Source organism: Pararge aegeria, chromosome 13 (genome assembly GCF_905163445.1).
Source record: "Pararge aegeria chromosome 13, ilParAegt1.1, whole genome shotgun sequence".
Lineage (NCBI taxonomy): Eukaryota > Metazoa > Arthropoda > Insecta > Lepidoptera > Nymphalidae > Pararge > Pararge aegeria.
In genome coordinates this window covers 5,964,402-5,988,682 of record NC_053192.1, presented here as the reverse complement: position 1 = coordinate 5,988,682, position 24,281 = coordinate 5,964,402, and the positions used below count along the sequence as shown (strand labels likewise).

Here is a 24,281-nt window from a genome sequence, read left to right as displayed (position 1 = left end):
TTTCATTGATTTATATCAATGGATTTTCATTTAAATTTTCAAGGCCGGCAACACAAATCCTCCGACAGACAGGAGTAGAAAACCGGTTCAAACCAGTATTGGTCATTAAACCCGAATGGAATCATTTCCATTAAGGTTTCGATTCGGTCTTTTAATCGGTTAAACAGAGTAAATCGTTTTTAAGCAGTTGAAATCAACCACATTCCTCAGTCGCCGAAACACAAATATAAGTGTCCTGAGCTGAGGAACAATAGAGTTGCCTCCAGGTCATAGAACCATCAATTGTTACACCTAAGTACTTGGTGCTGGACAGCGTTCAATCGGTTCACACTTTCAATTATAATTGTCATTAAAACAGGAATAGGCACGAATGGTGGTTATAGTCGGGGCTTGGGATGGTGAAGAAGAAGCAAATGATACGAATTTTGTTTTAGAACTTACTATCACAGTTATGACTAACTATACTAACTTTATTTACAGATTAATAGAGATAATACGAAAATATTATCTCACTGTTTGTATCCTCGATTATTCTATTAGGGTTACAGCAAGTCCTGAATCTGAGTCTGTAATATAAAATGTGATAGTGGGTACGCTAAGATAAAAGCAATCCTAGTTAACAGTAAATAAAGACGGCTTTTTGATGAATTCGTAATATAACTGAAGGCCATGGCTATTTTTGCGGAAATACAAAAAATATATAGAAATATCGAACAAATATCAATCGATTAATGGATGTGTCGATACATCGGTGCTTTTTCATAAACCTACGAATGGTACTGACCATTGACATCAGCTGTCAAAATTTCTGTCAGACTAAAAATAAATTTCTTGTTACAAATTATTAATTAATAATTAAAAAAATGAGAAATTATCATAAAAATCGTAAAGAAATTTAGTATGAATATTTCATTGGTTTTTAAAAGTACTGAATGATTAACTTAACGAACCAATTGATAGCAGTTAGAAATTTGAATCATTGCTAAAATTCATTTATTTTGAAAAATGTCCACATCTGTGAAAGATTTTGGTAAAGCATCGTGGGTGGAAGTGTATAACCGTATTATTGGTGCGGTAGTTTTCTTGGATGACTACAGTGCTGAGTGCTTACATTGGGATGGCGGACTCTTCAAACTTCTTAGTGGAGGGGCAGTTGCTGTTAAGCGCTTAGCGTCAGTAGAGGTAACTTTGTGCAAGTAGTTTTATATAGTTTTTTAACTTACTTACTAACTTTAACTGTTTACTTGCAAACTGAAAATTAACTACATACTTTATTTATTTATTTTATTACTCAAACTACTAAAATTAATATTCTTCTCATTCTGAAGCTCATCTTATATCTATTTAGTTTAGAAGTAATATTAATACAATTCCGCACAATACCCAATATCCTTTAACCTTAACCAAACCAAGAGAAACTTATTGGTGGGGTGTATAATTATTACATACTTACTTATGAATAATAATATTAATAAATATAAAAATAATAAACAAATATAAACTACAATATACTATAAATAAGAGTAAGAATAAATAACCTCATGCTTTAATGCTCAAGATTTTACAGCATATTGGAATATGTCTAGTGACATTGACTGTTGTATGCTTATTGTGAGTGCATTCCACAGTTCAGGAGCTTAAACATATGTTAGGTTTATTTCATGGTAATACTTTTTTTAAATGTGTTTTATGTTACTCTGTCACAGTCCCTGAACATGATGGGTAGATCATTTAATAGGCTAGGTAGCAGATAGCAGATCAGAACAAATAAAAAAAATAATACATAGAATTAAAATATATAAATATAGTAAATTGTAAGGAACTTTGTTTAGTTTTATATATATTATTTGAAATCAATAGAATGAGTTCTACAAGTCTTGGTACATTTTTATATATTATCTATTGTAAATCTTGTTTTTACAATGAACATGTAAGTATAACTGTAATATCCAGAGTTTTAGTTTATAACTTTCTTATCTAGATTAAAATATCTTAGTTATGCAAAGGTTAGTTATACTTTTATTTAATGTCACAAGATTTAATTCAATTCAATTCAATTCAATTTTATTTATTTGCTGATACAGGTAAATAGGTGTTACAGGAAAAAAATATATTAAGATCTTAACTGTACCACACCAAATTGGCATGCAAATTGTTTTTAGGGTAGTGTTTAAAATTTTATTTTGTTACTAGGTACAATTAAGATATTGGCAATCACAATTCAAATTCAAATTCAAATTCAAAATTCATTTATTTCAAGTAGGCCTAATATAAGCACTTTTGAAACGTCAAGTCTGTCTGTTTGTAGTGATTCTGCCACCGGTTCGGAAGGCAGTTTCTACCGAGAAGAAGCCGGCAAGAAACTCAGCAGTTGCTCTTTTCCAACATCAACAATTTACATTTTGTATTTTAACATTTATTTTTCTATCTTGTGAGAGCTGAAAGCGGAGCCGGATGCTTCCAAGCAACCTTGTCATTAAAAAATTCATCAATTGGATAGTAACCTCGCTCTAATAAATGTGTTTTAACAAATTCTTTAAACTTGTGCATTGGCAGGTCCAAAATCACCTTAGGAATCATATTATAAAAGCGTATACTCAATCCCACAAATGATCCCTGTACCTTACGCAGACAATATGCAGATGACACTAATTTATGACCATTTCTTGTAAGTCGACTGTTTATGTCCACTTTTTGTTTATAAAGACTAATATGTTGTCTTACAAATACTATATTGTGAAGCTACAGTAAGTATGCCTATTTCTTTAAACTTCTCACGGAGGGATTCGCGTGATTTAAGTTTATATATTGACCGTACAGCTCTTTTCTGCAATATAAATATAGTTTCGATATCAGCTGCTTTACCCCATAACAAGATTCCATAGGACATAACACTATGAAAGTACGCAAAATAAACTAGCCTAGCTATTTCAACGTCAGTAATCTGTCTAATTTTTCTGACTGCGTAGGCAGCCGAGCTTAGTTTACCCGCTAGTGAATCTATATGGGCACCCCACTGTAGCTTATTATCCAAGGTCACGCCCAGAAAAACTGTGGAAGTCTCTATTTTTAGTGATTCACCATTTATCATTATATTTTTATCAATTTTCTTTACATTTGGTAAGATAAATTCGACACACTTTGTTTTTTTTGCATTTAAAAGTAAGTTGTTAACTGTAAACCAGTGCGACACATGCGACATAACACGGTTTACTTCGTCAGAGTTATCTTTACTCCTATCAGTCTTAAAAATTAGAGATGTATCATCTGCAAACAATACAATGTCGCATGTTCCACTGACATGGTACGGTAGATCATTTATATACACTAAAAATAGAAAAGGACCCAAGATCGAGCCTTGTGGGACACCCATTGAGGTATTTGAACCCTGAGACTTTGCATCATTTATGCAAACTCTTTGGGTTCTATTGCTGAGATAAGAGGCAACCAAATTTAGTGCAACGTTTTGGATACCATAGTGGCTTAGCTTAAGAAGCAAGGTTTTATGATCAACACAATCGAAAGCTTTAGATAGATCACAAAAAACACCCATGGCGTTCTGTGAACATTCCCAGGCATCATAAACATGTTTTATAAGTTTAGCGCCTGCGTCCGTTGTGCTACGACCTTTAGTGAAGCCATACTGCTCAGGGTGTAGTAAGTTATTTACATTAAAATGATATAAGAGTTGATTTAATATAATTTTTTCAAATATCTTACTAAGAGCTGGTAAGATTGAGATAGGTCTGTAATTGTTTATATCATTTTTATTACCAGATTTAAATAGAGGAATGAGTTTACTATGTTTCATTAGGTTCGGGAAAGTACCTAAATCAACACATTCATGGAAAATTATGGCTAAAAGAGGAGCAATGACGTCAATAATTTGAGATATTACCTTTACCGACATTCCCCATATATCACCTGTTTTCTTTAATTTTAACAACTTGAAGTTTTTACTGATATCCGATGCATCTATATGTTTGAAATGAAATAAAACTTCGCACTCATTAATGTTGCCTCTTAATAAATTCTGAGCTGCAGTAGGTGAGGAATTTAGTGAATCTGTTAACAAAATAGGAACATTCTGAAAAAAGTTTTCAAAAGTACTAGCAACTTCTGTATCAGTAGTTACCATATTATTATTAATAATTAATTCAAAATTTCCGTCTCGAGATTTAGTTTTCCCAGATTCATTATTAACAATTTTCCAGGTTGTTTGTATTTTGTTTTCAGATTTTACTATCCGATCTTTAATGTATAGCGACTTAGCTTGTCTACAAACATTTTTAAATGTTTTGGAGTAACTTTTTACATATTCAAGGAAAGTTGGAGTCTGATTGTATTGTTTTTCATCATATAGCTCATACAACTTATCCCTGCTTTTGTAAATGCCTATTGTCGCCCAATCACTAAACCTCATTTTTTTATTAGAATCTATGTATTTAAAAGTAAATACTTTATTAAATGCACTTTCTATTTCATTGAAAAGCGTACGATAAAGATTGTCGGGATGACAGTTTTCAAAAAAGAGAGCAGGAATTTTGGCTGATATTTCACCTTCAAATCGCGTCAGTTTACTCTGAGTTATCGGCCTGTACTTAACAATATGTTTATTTCTATTTGTACCAACAACAGTAATTTGTTGGCCACAATGATCTGACCTTAAATTGTTTAATATCGATTTACCTAAGATATCACAGTTAAAAAAAATATTATCTAAACAAGATGCTGAAGTTGCTGTGATTCTAGTAGGTTCATCGAAAGCATTATTCAAATTAAAGCATTTAAATAAGTTTAACAACCTAGTCGTAGTAGTATTATGCAATAAGATATCAACATTGAAATCCCCGCATACTATTACATTTTTAGTAGACATACACAATCGCTTAAGGACATCTTCCATTACATCCTCGAATTGGTTGAAATCACCTGAGGGGGGATGGTACACACACACTATTATAAAACGCTCCAGCTCCACACAAGACAGTTCAATTATGCGCTCTACAGAAAGACTAACTATATCTTTTCGCTCCTTACATGTTATATTATTGCGTACAAAAATTAAGGATCCACCATGAATAGCAGTCTTTCTAAAGAACACACTTGACATTTTGAAGTTATTGATGTTAACTGCTATTTGTGCTCCAGTGAGCCAATGCTCAGTTATACACAATATGTGTATATTGAATTTTTCAACAAACAGTTCTATTTCTAATTCTTTGCCGGAGAAGCTCTGTATGTTTTGATGTACAATGTTCATATTACAGAGCTTCCCCGTTGTCTCAATGTTTATAATCTATATATATAAAAGAAAGTCGTGTTAGTTACTTCACTTATAACTCAAGAACGGCTGAACCGATTTAGCTGAAAATTGGCAGGGAGGTAGTTTAGAGCCAGGAGAAGGACATAGGATACTTTTTATCCCGTTCGACATCATTCCCGTGTGACTTGACATGTAACGTCAGTCACTATAAAACGTGGTATAACAAAAAAGAATCAGACTTGGAATAACAAAATTGACGTATAATGACAGCTATGTAATGACGTATGGATGACTATTTGATATTTGTAAGAAATCAATAATATAACTATTTCTATTAAATAAATAATTAACATTATTGCCCAATTGCCCATTCGTATAAACAGTGAAGTGAACTATAAAACTCGGTATGGTTAAAAATTTAAGTTTTTAGGTGAAGTGAAGTTTAATTAATAATGCCGCGACCAAGACGATCGAATCTTTCCCGACAAAGCCGTGATGCAAGAAGAATACGAAATACTGCAAATGAAAGGACTGAAGAAGAACAAGAAATTGCACGTGAACAGCGCCGCGATAGTATGGCTCGACTTCGTGCTTCTCAATCACGAGAGCAAAGTGAAGCAGCCCGTGAAACAGCTCGGTTGGCAATGCAGAATCGTCGAGCGAACAACAGAGGTCAACAAATAGATAATTTGCGACGCAGAACAAGATATTTATCAAGTGCTGATTTGAATCGAGCAGCGTTTCAATACGATTGCAGCAATGATTACAGCTTGCATCCTAGCGTTTGCATTGGGCAAATGGACGTAGTTTGCGAGTATTGTGGTGCATTAAAGTTTTCCGGAGAAACGCCTGGATTATGCTGCCTTAATGGTAAAGTGAAATTGCCATTGTTGACTCCGCCACCTGAGCCATTGTATTCATTGCTTTGTGGCGAAACACAAGAATCACGCCACTTTCTTGCAAATACTCAAAAATACAATGGTTGTTTCCAGATGACGTCATTTGGGGCAGATATTATCGAAGAACGGGGATTTAATCCGACATTTAAGATATTTATTTTTGTACTTATATAGAATGTAGTTAAAGAATAACTTACTTTATCTATTGGTACCTATGTAGTATATTTGCTAATTCTGAACTCTACTCTCCCACCGAAAAAAGTGTTTATAACCCAGTTAATACTGTCTGGTTTTTATTTTGTAGATACAAGGACAGATTCATCATCGAATTGGATCATTACTACCTTTCGAAGATACACAGAATAAATTTTTACAAATATATTTCATGGGCAACATGGAAGAACAACTTGATCGACGCCTAGAGATCAATGCAGGAATGAAGCGAGCAATTCTTCAAGACTTGCAGTGTCTGCTTCATGAACATCATGCGTTGGTCAGGTTGTTTAAGAGTGCTTTAGAGCGCATGCCAAGTGATGACTATAAAGTTGTTATCAAAGCAGATAAACGACCATCTGGAACACACGAAAGGACATTTAATGCTCCAACAGTAGACGAAGTTGCCATCCTGATTGTTGGTGAACAATTGGAAAAACGCGATATTGTGCTTACACGTCGCGATACTGGGCAACTGCAACAAATATCTGAAACTCATCGATCATATGACACATTGCAATACCCGCTGATGTTTTGGCAAGGAGAAGATGGATATTATTTTAATATTAAAATGAAAAATCCATTGAATGGTGAGTATCAGTATCATAATTTATTTCATTTATTTGTGAAAGACACTGATTTAAAATAATGCTTATTAAAAAAATGGTTAATGTCTGTATTGTTTGCCTTTAAAATTTGCCTTTGAAATGGTTAATTATCAAATTTTTAATTTCAGGTGAAGAAACTACAAAGAAAGTTAGCTCAATGAATTATTACGCATATCGTTTGATGATTCGTCAAAATGCTGACAACTATTTGCTGCGGTTTCGTCGATTGTTTCAGCAGTATTGCGTTGACATGTATGTAAAAATAGAAACGGAACGTTTAACATTCATTAGGTTGAACCAAGCCAAACTGCGTTCTGAGGAGTACATCCATTTACGTGATGCAGTTAATACTGAAGGAAATGCAGCTAATATTGGTCGATTAACTATTCTGCCGGCGACATACATTGGTAGTCCACGTCATATGCATGAATATGCACAAGATGCAATGACATATGTTCGTCATTACGGTCGGCCCGATCTCTTTATTACTTTTACCTGTAATCCAAAATGGATAGAAATTACTCAATTGCTGCTTCCCGGACAAACATCAAGTGATAGACACGACATCACAGCACGTATATTCAGGCAAAAAATTCGGTCCCTGATGAACTTTATTGTTAAACAACGCGTCTTTGGAGATACTCGATGCTGGATGTATTCAATCGAATGGCAAAAGCGAGGCCTGCCGCACGCACACATTCTTATTTGGTTAGTGGAAAGAATTCAGCCTGACCAAATAGATGATATCATATGTGCTGAGATTCCTGATTATGAAGTCGATCCAGACCTACATGATGTTGTTACTACTAATATGATTCATGGACCGTGTGGTGCCATCAATCCCCAATCACCTTGCATGGTCGATGGAAAGTGCTCTAAACGATATCCACGGAAATTAACGGCGGAGACTGTCACTGGCAATGATGGTTATCCGCTGTATCGGCGTCGATCACCAGATGACAACGGTCGAACTGTCACAACGAAAGTGAAAAGAATGGATTTCGTTGTCGACAACAGTTGGATTGTTCCATATTCGCCACTTATTTCTAAATCGTTCAAGACACATTGCAACGTTGAATACTGCAATTCAGTTAAGTCCATAAAATATATTTGCAAATATGTCACGAAAGGCAGTGATATGGCGGTTTTTGGATTGCAATCCTCGAATACCAACGATGAAATTTCACGCTATCAAGTTGGTCGTTATGTGAACTGTAATGAAGCGATTTGGCGTATATTCGCATTTCCCATTCACGAACGTCATCCTACTGTTACGCATTTGGCGGTGCATCTGGAGAATGGTCAACGAGTATATTTCACGGCTTCGAATGCTACGCAACGTGCTGAAACACCTCCAGCAACTACATTGACCAGTTTTTTTGCAATCTGCCAAAGCGATCAGTTTGCACGAACTTTGCTTTACTCGGAGATGCCACGTTATTATACTTGGAATGCTTCATCGAAGAATTTTCAAAGACGGAAGCAAGGCGATGCGGTTCCTGGGTATCCAGATGTGCGTTCTACTGATGCTCTTGGTCGTATGTATACAGTTCATCCAAAGAATAATGAATGTTTCTATTTGCGGTTGTTGCTGGTAAATGTGCGTGGGCCAACGTCATTTGAGTCACTACGAACTGTTAATGGTGTAATATTCCCAACATATCGTGCTGCATGTGAAGAATTGAAGTTATTAGAAAACGATAGTCATTGGGATACGACAATCGCTGAAGCCATTATCTGTGCATCTCCAAGTCAGATACGCACATTATTCGCTATCATAATTTCGACATGTTTTCCATCAAACCCATGTAACCTGTGGCACAAATACAAGGATAATATGTCAGAAGATATTTTACATCAAATTCGTGTCAGTTCCAGAAATCACGATATTGAGATGAATGAGGAGATACATAATCGTGCTTTACTCTTGATCGAAGATATGTGTTACCTCATGTGCGGTAATTTATTAATCAGGTTAGGAATGCCAGCACCATATCGTGAAATGAATGACGCATTTAATCGAGAATTGGAACGGGAACGTGAATATGATCACCAGGAATTAGATTTAGTAGTTCAAACGAATGTACCCCTGTTGAATTACCAACAAAAGAAAGTTTATGATACTTTAATGAAGGCAATCGATGATGAAAATGGTGGTTTATATTTCCTAGATGCCCCTGGTGGAACTGGCAAGACATTCCTCATGTCATTAGTTTTAGCAACTGTTCGGGCGAGATCTAACATAGCGGTTGCAGTTGCTTCTTCTGGAATAGCAGCCACATTGTTAGAAGGATGCCGTACGGCTCATTCAGCATTCAAATTACCGTTAAATCTTCAAACTATTGAAGAACCAACGTGTAATATTGCAAAACACTCAGCAATGGCCAAAGTTTTAGCGGTATCGAAAATCATCATCTGGGACGAATGCACAATGGCGCATAAACGTGCATTAGAAGCACTTAACCGAACATTAAAAGATTTACGCAATGACTCGAGATGTTTTGGAGGAGCAATGATTTTACTTTCTGGTGATTTCCGCCAAATACTGCCAGTAATTCCAAGATCTACGGCTGCCGACGAAATAAACGCTTGCCTCAAATCGTCAAATCTATGGCGCCATGTGAAGAAACTGCAACTGACAACAAACATGAGAGTTGCATTGCTTAATGATACATCTGCTGAAGATTTCTCGGAGCAATTGCTGACTATCGGTAATGGTCAAGTACCTGTCGATGAATCGAGCGGATTAATATCATTTCCAAATAATTTCTGTAATTTTGTCTCATCAAAAGACGAACTTATCAACAATGTATTTCCAGAAATTATTTCTAACTACAAAAATTATGAATGGATGAGTGAGCGAGCAATTTTAGCGGCTAAGAATAAAGATGTAGATGACCTAAACAACATAATTCAAAATAAGATCATTGGAACAATGCATTCATTCAAATCTATTGACTGCGTCACAAATGAAGATGAAGCCACCAACTATCCAATTGAATTTTTAAACTCTTTGGACGTGCCTGGCTTACCACCGCACAATTTACGCCTAAAGGTTGGCTCCGTAGTAATCATGCTTCGAAACATAAACCAACCAAAACTGTGCAACGGTACGCGTTTGGTGGTTAGAAAATTGATGAACAATGTAATTTACGCTACGATAATGATAGGAAAATTCAAAGGTGAGCAAGTTCTCATTCCGAGGATACCGATGATCCCAACCGATATGCCGTTTGAATTTAAAAGACTTCAATTTCCGATACGTCTTGCATTTGCCATGACCATCAACAAATCACAAGGCCAATCCTTAAAAGTTTGTGGTTTAAATCTAGAACATTCATGTTTTTCCCATGGTCAATTATACGTGGCATGTTCACGGGTCGGAAGACCATCTGCGTTGTTTGTTTTTGCGCCTGATAATAAAACAAAAAATGTCGTGTATCACAAGGTACTTAAATGAAGAGCAACCTATGTACTAAAATACAGAAATAATTATGAATGATTGATGTAGAAATTTAATTTTTTTTGTATTTTTTCCAATAAAAAAAAAATCTGCTTATTTATTGACATTAAGGCGGAACAAAGTTCGCCGGGTCAGCTAGTAACACAATAAAATTAATAAAGTAATTAATTACAATTTAGTTTATATGGGCACATGTCAAAGAATACAAAATAAATTAATAATTACTAACAAATGTAATTTTAAATATTCATCAATAGTATAAAAAGAATGTCTATTTAAATATTGAAATAACTTCTCTTTTAAACATTTCATGTCATTTACTAGTGGCTTCATTTCGTCAGGTAATTTATTGAATATTTTTATGGCCATAATATAAAAACTATTGTTATACACAGCGGTTTTATGTGCGGGATATCTTAATCTATTTGTATGACGTTTATTTTCAAATTCGGTAAACATTTTTTTGTTGGCGGCCACAAATAAGACAACCTCATAAATATATAATGATGGAAATGTTAATATGTTAAGCTTTGTAAAATATGGCTTACAACTATCTCGCTTGCACAATTTACAAATAATTCTCACACATCTTTTTTGGGCTGAAAATATATTTTTATTGTTGGTACCGTTTCAATAAAATATTATTCCGTATCACATTAAACTAGTTATTGCACTTATTGTAAGGAAGGCAGTTCAAAAGTTATTTTTTTATATTATATTCAGTTATGTATTCTTAAAACTTAGCTTAAATCTTTCTTAATAGAGTATTATTCTTTTCAGCGTTGTAAGAATGACCAACGAAAAGCAGTTTTCATAACTCAAACAAATCGAGATCAACTAAGAGCTATTGGTGAAATCATACGCAATAGCAATTTCACACATTGCATTCTTGTGTCCTGTGTGAGCTTAGATGTTGTTTACTTGGAGCTAAATGACGGACTTAGAGATGTGACGGATACCTTAGCTGCAGGGAGAGCAGCAGCCGAAGGAGCTCATTTGTTGGAACAGATGCTTCTTTCGTGGAATAATAAAAGGGTAAGCTATCATCTCTAGTATACATTTATTTGATATCTTAAAAAAATGTATTATAGTTCTGTAACATGTTTTATATTATAAAAATACTGATTTAGGTGATGATAGTAAGGCATGCTTTTTGTTCAGTAATGAACTTGTGGTTGATGCCATTTTATGATATTCTAATCTATTCTATGCGAATATCATAAAGGGAATTGTCCACTTAGTATGGGGATTTTGGCCTGAAGTGAACAAAGTCAAAGTCAAAAATATCTTTATTCAAGTAGGCCCATAGGAGGCACTTTTGCGTACATGAAAATTACACGGTAGTGAGATGATAACCATATTCATAAACATAAAACTGAAACTACGAGGGTTCCAAATGCGTCCTGGTCTAAGAAGAAGCCCACAACAAATGTAGCCAGGTGTTTTTTTTTTGTTATCACCATCTCACATTGCCATTTAAAATGATTAGAAGAGCAACCTGGTTAGAGCAATCATTCACACCCAAACTTTTTTATCGATCACATAGTCCTTTATAATATTATAGGACTTTTCTTCTATAAGCTTACTTTTAATACATTGAACTTTTAAACAGTTACTAGGAATCAAAATATTAAATTAAATATACAGCATTAACCAGAACAAATAAAAAATAATAATTCGGTTTTGTGTCCTCACTAGTTTTAAACTTAGCCTTCATGGTTGACTATGGCCTAAACCCTTCTTATTCTTTGAAGATACCTGCACCTTGTATTAAATATAAAAGTGTAACACAGCACCAATTGATCCTTTTAACCTTTTCAGCAATCTGTCATGGAAGTTGTATACATTCCAATATTCACCATAGCACCAACAAACGTTGTATTCCTGACACCGCCATACCAGAAAGTTTACCCCAAGTTTGATAAAAAGCTAACAACAAATATGCCAACTTTAGATTTGTATACTCTAAGCAGCGATGAAAGGTCTCAGATGCGGAGGTTGGCAAGTGCACTGAACACAATGTTTGAATCAATGAATCTGAAGGAAGATATCTTTTATATGGGTCCGTTCAGTTTACTGCTTGCTGGTGTGTTGGAAAATTCTCCTGTCTACATATCTAGGAGAAAGGTAATTAACTTATTATTTAACATCTTTATCTTTTTATCCTAGCAGATTAAGAGATTGATAGGTTATCGGAAAGTTTGCTCAGAAACACCAACATCATAATCAACCTTGTTCCCACTTTACCATCACACTACAATATATTAGCCATGCTTTCATCCCCTCAAACTCGCATAATGCAATTTGCATCTTATCTTACGGCTAGATGGCTTTGAACAGTGCTATAACTTAGAAGTTCAGTGTGTGCTGATTCTTAAAACTTTGATGGTACACATACACACACACACACACACCTTCAAAATATTACTAAATAGGCATTTTCTAGTCAAGCCTATCTCTTCTTAGGCTACATCTACATAGTCTAATGGGTGAGGGCGAGATCAGAGGCGCCTCTATTTCTAATTTAAAAAAGGCCTATTTATATTTTAATAGACAGTCAAAGTCAAAAATATCTTTATTCGAGTATTCCCAAAGATGGCACTTTTGATGCGTATTTTATATAAGAAATGTGTACACGGCATTGAGATGATGACGATAACCATATTCGTCAACTTAAAACAAAATCTACGAGGGTTCCAAACGCGTCCTGGTCTAAGAAGAAGTCAACAACTAACTTAGCCGGGTGTTCTTTTTTGTTATCACCATTTCAAATTGTCATTTAAAATTATTAGAAGAGTAACTTGGTTAGAGCAATAATTCCCACCCAAGCTTTTTTGTCGATTGATATGATATACTCCTTTATACTATAATAGGACTTTTCTTTAAGCTTACTTTGTACTTTACTTTTTAAGAGACAACTCCAAGATATTAGACAATTTCCTTTAAACGAACATTGAATTTCATGTTTTTCACTTTCATAGTAAATAAATATTTTGACTCTGAATTTTATTGTAAATGTTTGTATAGGTTTACTGATAACCTACCAAGTCATAGAAAAATATAGGTGTACCTACTTAACTCAGAAGTTTACTTATCTTTCCAGAACTGTACAAATCCAGTGTCTTTGATCATCGTTGACCGCACTTTGGACCTATGTGGTGTGACCAGCCACTCCATGGAGTCAATTCTTGACAAAGTTTTGGCAGTGCTGCCGAAGTTCCCAGGACATTCCACTGACGTTGCGGTAGATATGTCTCCAATTTGTGAGGCTAACGTGTAAGTTTGGGAGACCTTATATACAACGTGTAACAGAATTACGAAATACTGTTGAAGGCTGCATAAGTATATTTCATAAGGAATAACCCTGTAAAAATATTTAATCAAAAGAAACCTAAAAAAGTGACAGGAGTCACTTGATTTTACTTTAACACTTAATTTTTCGAATATTGAACCTGTTAATTAATGATTTATAAATAATGATATACACTGTCTCTCTCCTACCTCCTGTTAGCTATCAAAATTATCATCCTAGATTAGACAAAGCAATAAGGTACAATAAACAGACTTTTGCAAAGCAATATATTTTTTTTTTAACTACAAATTAGCCCTTGACTGCAATCCCACTTAGGTGATGATGCAGTCTAAGATGGTAGCGGGCTATCATGTTAGGGAGTATGGTCATACCCCTAATCGGTGTCTACACGACATCACAACGGAACACTAAATCGCATAGCGGCACGTCTCTGTCGGTAGGGTGGTAACTAACCACGGCCAAAGCCTCCCCAGACAAAATGATTTTGAGTTAGTTCGTTTTTTTTTTTTTTTTATGTTTATAGACGAGCGCTTGACTGCAATCACACCTGATGGTCAGCCTAAGGTGGAGCGCGCTTGCCTAGAAGATGCCTATTCACTCAAGTGGGGAAAATGAAAGCTGGAAGAGCATTCCAGATCCTAGCGGTGCGGATCAGAAACGAAGATGCGAAGCGCTTCGTACGCGTCCGCGGTATATCGACCACGGAGGGATGCCGATCCTTACGGTACGCGGTTCGAGGGTAAAAAGGCGAGGGGGGAACTAGATCAAATAGTTCAGTTCTTGAGCACACTCTCCAAAATATATCCTATAGAATACCGAAAGGCAGGCAACCTTGCGACGATGTTCCAAACTCTTAAGTATCGTATCGTATTTGTGATCAAACAACTACCATTTCAGTGTTAGTCATCCGGATGATTTGCAACTTAGTCCCGGTTGCCTTTACCATGCTGACGATGAATCGTGCGTGCAGACGTACGACCACATGATCAATAAGTCGCAGAAAGAGGTGATGTTCGATCTTTACAACAAACTGTCCAAACTTGACGTTCAGAAGTCACCGGGGCCGAAGACTCTGTTGAAAGTTACACCTCAGAGCGTTGAGAAAATAATTGCGGCGTCTAAAGGTAAGCGATAAGGCCGCCTTTTTTTATTCCATTTCTACTATATACTGTGTAGATGTAGATGCCCGTGACTCACTCCCAGCGCTACAAGGAATACTCTGCCGTGGGAAATCCGTTATACTGAGTATATCCATATTTTGACGGCCGATTGGCCCAGTTTGCAGCGAGCCTGCTTTCTGAGTCAGTTCACTCAGGTTTAATTCAGTGTTCAAAATGTCTAATCGTATTAAGACAGAGAAAGGATTGCAATGGAGAAACTAATAAGTATTACCTAATAATCCTTCCAGAATAGTCTTAGACATCAACTTTTCTTAATGAACAAAAAGTAGGTTCTGCAAGAAACCCCATGCGATCTTCTACAGCTATACTCTATGGTTAATTTATTTATTTATTTTTTATTTATTTATACACTTTATTTGTACACCACAAATAGTAAAAAAGAACAATGGACACAACAAAAATAAACTTAAAAATTAGGATACAAAGGGCGGCCTTATCGCTTAGTAGCGATCTCTTCCAGGCAACCTTAGGATTAGGAAAACCAATTGCACGGTGCTTGTAAACAACGCAACTTACTGGGTTACATGCACCATGTAAATTACCTCACAGGTAAGCCAGCTTGCGTACAAACACAAATCCTGCCTTTGACATGTGATATTGTTACATTGTTAACAACGCACAAAATGGTATCGCTTCCGCTCGGGTTCGAAGGCTAAAGAGCTCAAAATGACAGATGCTTCTAATCTGTTTATGCTAGAAACATTTATATTGTACTAGCGGACCCCAGCGCCATCTGCCGGTCTGATTTGTGAATCTAAACCATCCAAGGTGCCACCAAAACGCATACCGAAAAATTCATTCAAATCGGTCCAGTCGTTTAGGAGGAGTTCGGTGACATACACACGCACACAAGAAATATATATATAAAGATATGTTATTTAGTAGGGTTGATCTTCAAGGCCGTTCGAAAAACGAGAATCTCTATTAGGATTTTAATAATTTCAGGAAACTATGACGTAATTGCCAATCATCTGGGCGTTTTACAACAAGCTTTGGGTGTCGTGCACGCTCTGAAGTCGCCCAAAGGTGTGCAGTTTGATTTGCTTATGAGTTTGGAGAAACAAGTTATGCAGAGCTTAGCGGCTAGCAGGGAGTCTACTAGTGTGCTCAATCAGGTATTTACTTGTACAAAACTTTAGGTTAATAAAATTAAATAAACAAAAATACCTTGTTACATATAAAATCAAGAGTAAAAAGGCTTTTATGCGGGCGAACCACTTTAATTTTTCGTCGACCTCCCTTGCGTAACGGTTCGCGCTGGGAATTTAAGTAGGAGGTCCCGTGTTTGATTCCCAGCAGAGGCAATTTTGGAATTTATTATTTCTGAAGATTCTCTGGTCTGGTCTGGTGGTGAGTGGCTTTGGCCGTAGCTAGTTACCACCGTACCGACAAAGACGTGCCGCTAAGCGATTTTAAGCGAAACCTTTTAGGGGTATGGTTACCATACTCCCTAACAGGTTAGCCCGCTACCATCTTAGACTGCATCATCACTTACCCCCAGGGGAGATTGCAGTTAAGGGCTAACTTGTAGTGGACAAAAAAAACTTCAGCAGAGATAAAAATTATATGGAGATAAAAATTATATTCTCCGATTATATGGGATGGGATTAAACCTAAATTTACCTGCTAAAGAACGGTAACAGGGAATATTAAAAGTGTACCGCCTTTTATTATTACACTATAACATTTTCACTTGTGCGCCAATGATCGGAGAGTAATAGTCAAAGCTGGTGGGAGTAAAATGTATTTTTCCCACTCTAGTACAGATATAAAATAAGCCGAATCTGTCTTCATTTTCAATTAATTTCAACTAGCTATGACCCGCGAACTTCGTCTGCATTTATTACGGTTGTTTACAAATCCCGGGAGAATTTAGTTAAGCTTAAGTTTTCCTAACGTGACAAAAAAAACCTATTTTACTCGCCGTCCTTTCAACTTTGCCAAAAGTTAAGTTGATTGGTCGCTTAGGTGAAGCGTGAAGAAACGACCAACAAACAAAAATACTTCCGCATTTATAATATTAGTTACAGTGGCGTGCACCTCATACATTCACAAAAGCGCTGCCTACCCTAACATTTTCATATAACTGGCAAAGGAAGAGGATTTTGGCATTATATGTCATTTTACTTCTTTATGCTCACCCTCGTCAAAATTCCTGTGCACGCCACTGATTATTTAGGATTAAGAAAATGCACAAAGATGTTTGGTCCGTCAAACAGTTTGGTCAATCATCATATCCTCAAAATTTAGATAGGCCAACAAGTAAAAAGTTTTTCAGTTTCAAAAAGCCATTAAAAACTAATATAGATTTAATAGAGATATTAAGTGCCATTTTGACATGTATTTTCTGATTTAAAGTTGCTTTATCCGCTTAAAAACACCAAAGAGAGCTTCTTAATTCACCAGAAATGTATGTATTGTGTTAAGTTAATAATTGGATAGAAGCAGGCGTTACTTTGCGGAAATCCATGATATATTATGAAAAGCTTAATTTGTTATAGTCAATGTACCCTCTACGCACGTTACGCTCCAAACATTACATTGCCGAAGATCTGTTTTGTGTGAAGTATATGGATTGAAGAAATTATAACTTACACTATACAGGTTCTCCTGCTTTTCGCGGTCTATAGCAAATTAATATTAATTTTCATAATTTAAGTTAATAACTTTATTTCTTTTACAGTTAAGCCAGCTGATAAGGAAACGTAGAGAACGGAATCTGTCGCTAGAAAGTCTGTTAGCCCTCCTTATACATGTATACTCTTTGTCCGGCTCAGAAGTTGCATTTAACAGTCAGCACGAAGAATATCTACAGCAGGCGCTTTGTGTGGCCATATTTGAAGACCATAATACTTTATCAATCGAGGGCGAATATATTGCATCACCGGAAGTATGTGAACAGAAATCGAAAAATGTAATTTGCCAATTGAAAGAGATTTCGCAAATGAGAAAGGTTCTGCAAAAGTAAGTTAAAGCTGTATCTAGTGTTAGTAATGATTATAGAAATAGTGTAGGAGGATATTCATCTCATATACTTAGAAGTTCTTTAGTCGGGTTTTAAGATAAGTCGATTCTCTTAAAAACTTTGATGGCCGATTGGCGCAGTGGGCAGCGACCCTGCTTTCTGAGCCAAGGCCGTGGGTTCGATTTTCACAACTGGACAATGTTTGTGTGATGAACATGAATTTTTTCAGTGTCTGGGTGTTAATCTATATATAATAAGTATTTATGTATATTATTCATATTATAATTATTCATGAGTCATCTTAGTACCCATAACACAAGCTATGCTTACTTTGGGGCTAGATGGCGATGTGTGTATTGTCGTAGTATATTTATTAAAAAAAAAAAAAAACTTTGCTCTGAGTACGTAACCATGTAATAAAATCAGAAATGGAGAGAAAAAGAACCAGAGTTACCGACAGAGCACTATGAGTCGCGAAGGTGAATTGGCAATGGGCAGGGTATTTATTTATTTATACTATAGCCAAACTCGATGTGGAATTTATGTAGACAAACCAAAAATCACAATACGGCTGTCAAACTTTTAATAATCAAAAATTGTAATTTCAACAACATTTCCAAGTTAAACATTAAAATGGTAAGTTTGTGGTTTGGTTTCTGAAAGCTAATTTAACCAACCGCCCAGTGCGTAATACGTAAGAGAAATAGCTTAAACTAATTTTATTTTTATTTTTTTATTACTACATGTCTTACAACCTTATTAGTATAGTCCAACCATTAGTATAGTCTGTTCAATTTTTTTATGTCAGTACCTGTTTGTTTCATTTTTTTTTTCATTTTATTCATATGGTATTATAATAAATACGAATATAAATAATGAAGGCAAGTTAAAGGAAAATATAAATAAAGATTATGAGTAGATAAACAAAAGCACTCTTTTCACAAGGCAGTGGAATTAGGAACTCGGCAGGGAACTTACTATCATAAACTAATCTGATTTAATATTTCTCTGCTGTAGTATATAAGATATCGTTTTCAGGTACACCTCTGTGCTGAAGCCTTGTGAGACGGGCACCGGCCACGAGTACCGAGGAGTTCTGCAGCAGCTGGTAGATGATCTGGTTAATATGGACAGACCAGAATTGACTGACCTGCGGCACAGGAATGACGGCATCAAGGACTTCTTGAGGACCGGACTGAAGTATGTTATCGAAATATTTATAAAATTTGGGGGTTTTGAATTACTTTTTTATGAGTTTCCATATAAAATTTCATCTGCTAATATTCACAATATATCCCGATCCACCGCGTCGCGTCGCCTAAATGTGCTTTCGCTCAGCTCTTAAATATTACAGCAAGTGATTTACAAACCTATGATCTACAATAAAGACGGTAAACGATAGGTAGTTTCAGAGATTCCTAATAAATAAACTTCCATATTTAACCTCCCCACAGGGCTTAAATGGAATTTTAACAAAAACTGAGACCTTATATGTTAATTAACATCAATCTAAATACCTACCAATTTTTTGTTTTTTTTTTTTTAATTCTTTTTAATTCTACTACAAGTTAGCCCTCGACATGCTATCTCACCTGATGGTAAGCGTGTTAACCTGTTAGGGAGTACAGCAGCTATAAAATTCAAAAAATTCAAAATTCAAAATTCATTTATTTCAAGTAGGCCTAATACAAGCACTTTTGAAACGTCAAGTCTGTCCGTGTGTAGTGACTCTACCACCGGTTCGGAAGGCAGATTCTACCGAGAAGAAGGCGGCAAGAAACTCAGCAGTTGCTCTTTTCCAACATCAAAAATTTACATTTTATATTTTAACATCCATTTTTCTATCTTGTGAGAGATGAAAGCGGAGCCGGATGCTTCCAAGCAACCTTGTCATTAAGAAACTCATCAATTGTATAATAACCTCGCTGTAATAAATGTGTTTTAACACATTCTTTAAACTTATGGATTGGTAGGTCCAAAATTACCTTAGGAATCATATTATAAAAGCGTATACTCAATCCCACAAATGACTTCTGCACCTTTCGCAGACGATATGCAGATGTCACTAATTTATGACCATTTCTTGTAAGTCGACTGTTTATATCCACTTTTTGTTTATAAAGACTAATATGTTGTCTTACAAATACTATATTGTTATAAATGTATTGTGAGGCTACCGTAAGTATACCAATTTCTTTAAATTTTTCACGGAGGGATTCACGTGATTTAAGTTTATATATTGACCGTACAGCTCTTTTCTGCAATATGAATATAGTTTCAATATCAGCAGCTTTGCCCCATAATAAGATCCCGAAAGACATCACACTATGAAAGTACGCGAAGTAAACAAGTCTTGCTGTTTCTACGTCAGTAATCTGTCTAATTTTCCTGACGGCGTAGGCAGCCGAGCTTAGTTTACCTGCTAGTGTATCTATATGGGTACCCCACTGAAGCTTACAATCCAAGGTCATGCCCAGAAAAACTGTGGAATCTTCCATTTTTAGTGATTCTCCATTTATTATTATATTTTTATTAACTTTCTTTACATTTGGTAAAATAAATTCCACACACTTAGTTTTTTTTGCATTTAAAAGTAAATTATTGTCAGTAAACCAGTGCGACACATGCGACATAGCACGGCTTATATCGTCAGAGTTGTCTCTACCTCTATCAGTTTTAAAAATTAGAGATGTATCATCAGCAAACAGTACAATGTCACAGGTTTCACTGTTACTTCACACTTATATTTAACCCATTACCCCTTAATCGGTTTATTATTTTACCAAATGTAAAGAAAGTTAATAAAAATATAATAATAAATGGAGAATCACTAAAAATGGAAGATTCCACAGTTTTTTTTTTCTTCCACAATTTGGATATGCAGTGCTTTTGTGCATGTATGGAGTGCACGCCACTGTTTCTACTGACCAATAATTGTTAGGTATTAGCTTTTTCTTTTAAGAAATTCTCAATACCAGCTGCTCCAATTACAGCTTTGAAATGTCAGCTTTATATCATGTGGCATAAAGTAAGTAAAGGTATGACCACTGACACATAAATATTGTAAAATTTGCTTTAAGTCATATAAAATAAAGCTCACATTCCAATGCTTCTATTTCAGTAGAGTCGAGGTTGAGTTGATATGATGTGTGAAGGTCATTTTACACAATATTATTTTAAATGTTTGCATATATAAGACAAAGTTGTTATATTATATATATAACAAATCTTTCCAGCATCCTAACGAGTAAGAAGAAGGCACCAAAGCATCCATTAGACAACCCAACCGTGATACTATTTGTGGTGGGAGGCATCACAGCAGAAGAGTGCAAACAGCTGCACCGAAGTGTTATCACCAGCGGAGTTGACAATGTGGTTCTGATAGGTTCCACTAAGTTTGTCACCCCTGTCGAAGCCATGAGAGACGCGATAAACTTATAGCGGTGTCGATACCGGGTTGTTGTCCCGCGTGAACAACCCGAGGTTCGACGGTCTTCGCACGCGTAGAATCTTGTTTATGTATTTTTAAGTGTTACAGTACCACTGTTGACAATGTGGTACCTACTTATAAGTTTGGCTAAGTGTCACTACTGTCGAAGCCATGAGAGATGCGATCAACTTAAAGTGGTGTCGATATCGGATTGTTCACCCGCGTGAAAAACTAGAGGTAAGGCGGTCTTTGCACGCGTAGGATCTTGTTTTGTATAAATTTTATAAGGGGCTGAGTTCGATGATTTTAGTATAGTATATATGTATTTATGTATATTTATAGCGATTTCTAGGAAGGTAATTGTTACCTATTACCGCTACACCACTAATGGTTGACATCTTGATAGCTTAGACTGAATAGTATAAATAAACATTTTATTATTAATATTTCTTTGTAAAAATCTAGAAAAGGTTAAGGTAAGGTTAAGGTGAACTGCGCAAAATATATGACTTTAAAAAAAGGTAAATGCTATTCATATAAACAAATAACATTGGTAACATTGTGTACCACTAATTTTAGGATTGGTCCCATGAAATAATAATTATTTTTACTCGTTACATCCGTTAGTAACTGTTATACTATCTGCTAATAGATATTTTGTTTGAACTGTTAATGTCAACCAAAGTTTATAATCGGAAGGTTACACTGTAATTAAAATATCGATAATAAAATAAAACTTATTGTAAAATCGTTTACAATATCGTTTAAGCGTCGAAAGATGCGTAAAGATATGTATGTAACCCTGTCTCATTGTGGGAGGAGACCCGTGCCCCGTAGTGGGCCGAGACCCGTGCCCCGTAGTGGGCCGAGACCCGTGCCCCGTAGTGGGCCGATAATGGTATGATATGATGATGTTATGTACATATGAATTTAGCTTAGTTATTTTATGTATACAAAGAACATATTCATTCTTTGTCGTATAAAAATTGAGGTGTGTTGTTGATATCGTGAACTTCTGGGAATATCACTAAATTTCAAATGTAATTCGTAATTATATTTCATTCCACATCAAATAAATATAAAAAGACGATGAATGAAATTACAATGAATAAATGTTATGTAATTATGGTTTATGATAATTTATAATGCGCAAAATAAATTCTTATTAAAAATGTATTAGATATAGATTTAAGAAATTGTATACTTGTCGCATGAAATGAAGTTAGTTAGTGATATCGAAAATATCCCACGGATATTACATATTCCCAGATGGAATGGGTAGTCTTTCTATTAAAATTAATATTGAATAATATTTAATGAAATTTCAATGAATGAATGTAATTTTATGATGGTTAATTGTACTTTGTTATGATGAAAATAAATTCTGATAAAAAAGAACGTAGATGTAAATGTATTGATTTAATAGATTGTAAATATGTCGTTGAAAATAAAGATATCAGTGATATCGCGATATTAGGAAATTCCAATGCGTAAAATTAAGATTCATTCCATTTCCTCCTACTGGAAAAAAAAATTATGAAATGACAATGGATGAATGTAATGCTTAATTATGTCATTTCATTTTCTCCTACTGAAAAATATGCAAATGTTAAAAGATTGTTTATAATGCTGAAAATATATATGATAAAATAATAGGATGTTGTAGTTATAATTGTAAATATTTTAAAGTTTGTCCTTGTAATATAACTATTTAAAATTTAAATATTGAATTCATTTTACTGAAAGTTGAAAAAGTCTATGGTATAGCTTTCTTTGACCTGTGAGTTTGGCTCGTTTTCTCTAATGCCCTCGGTACCTTTAATCGGTCATATTGTTACGATGCATAGCTTTGACTGCTCACTGCTTGGCTGCCTAGTACATCATTGGTGGAAAAGCAGCCTTAGGAGCCATAGTATTCAAGTATCAATACACCGAAATGCCAGAGTAAAATGGAACTTGTGTGCCTTGTTTTAAAACTCAAATGAATCCATCTTTCTATAGCCAGCGAAACGTTAGTAAAATAATAATCAGTATTATAGATTTCGCTACAAATTCGAGTTTTAAAGTAAGTGGCATCATTAGGTCCATCTCACATTGATGTTACATCTTTTTTTAATCGAGAACTTCGATTGTTATCATGCAATTTCATTGGTGATATCCTAAAATCAACAATTGCGCTATTTCAACTTTCGTGACGCGGTCTGCGATAAGTTAGATTAAGAATGCTATAAGCAGGCGATGCAGAGGGTAGGTTGGTTTTTTAATTTATGTAGTTGTAGACAAAAGCTAATCTATATATACTAAAATCAACGATGAGGATTTTTCAACTTTCGTGACGCGGTCTGCGTTAAGTTAGATTAAGAATGCTATACGCAGGCGATGCAGAGGGTAGGTTGGTTTTGTAATTTATGAAATTATTGTAGACAAAAGCTAGTCGATACATTTAAGAAAAAAACTGCGACTAAGCTCTAAGCTGAATTAACTGACGCTTGGTTTAGTAGTAGTTCATATTTTCATTAGTCCTGTGAATTTATGTCAAAAATATCGTTATTGTGGTTATACGTAAGTAAATAGTATTTAAGTATTAAGGTAAACCCATAAAAAATAAATTTAGGGTTAATGCAATGCCATTACAATGCAATCTATGACCATCGTACATGTAAAGATTTAAAGCCTACTCGTCTTAAATTTTAGCATTGAAATATATTTACAGATCGTCTGAAATAAAGTATAGGCGTCTTAAGCGCGAGCGTGTACGGCGCGTCCATATAGCATGGTACTTACTGGCACAAAAATATTGAAAAGTTGGCTTTCTTTCACTCATCATAAAGCTAACTTTCCAATGCTATAATTCCAGTCGAGCCGTTGTTAAGTCGACATTGTGTGCGATGGTCATATCTACGTAGCGACCGGCGGGGTTATGTTGTATGATTTTTGTTTATT

At 35.2% G+C, this 24,281-nt stretch overlaps 1 protein-coding gene across 1 annotated transcript; it reads left to right on the top strand.

The window, feature by feature from the left end:
* Positions 1 to 870: 870 nt before the first annotated feature.
* On the top strand, positions 871 to 22,435 carry LOC120628962 (sec1 family domain-containing protein 2-like). The gene is made up of 9 exons (XM_039897665.1): positions 871 to 1,182; positions 11,230 to 11,484; positions 12,271 to 12,576; positions 13,553 to 13,725; positions 14,660 to 14,886; positions 15,889 to 16,058; positions 17,627 to 17,907; positions 18,947 to 19,108; positions 21,145 to 22,435. Exons 1-9 carry the CDS (start codon positions 1,006 to 1,008, stop codon positions 21,347 to 21,349), a joined length of 1,956 nt encoding a protein of 651 aa, XP_039753599.1. The 5' UTR covers positions 871 to 1,005; the 3' UTR covers positions 21,350 to 22,435.
* The last annotated feature ends 1,846 nt before the right edge of the window (positions 22,436 to 24,281 follow it).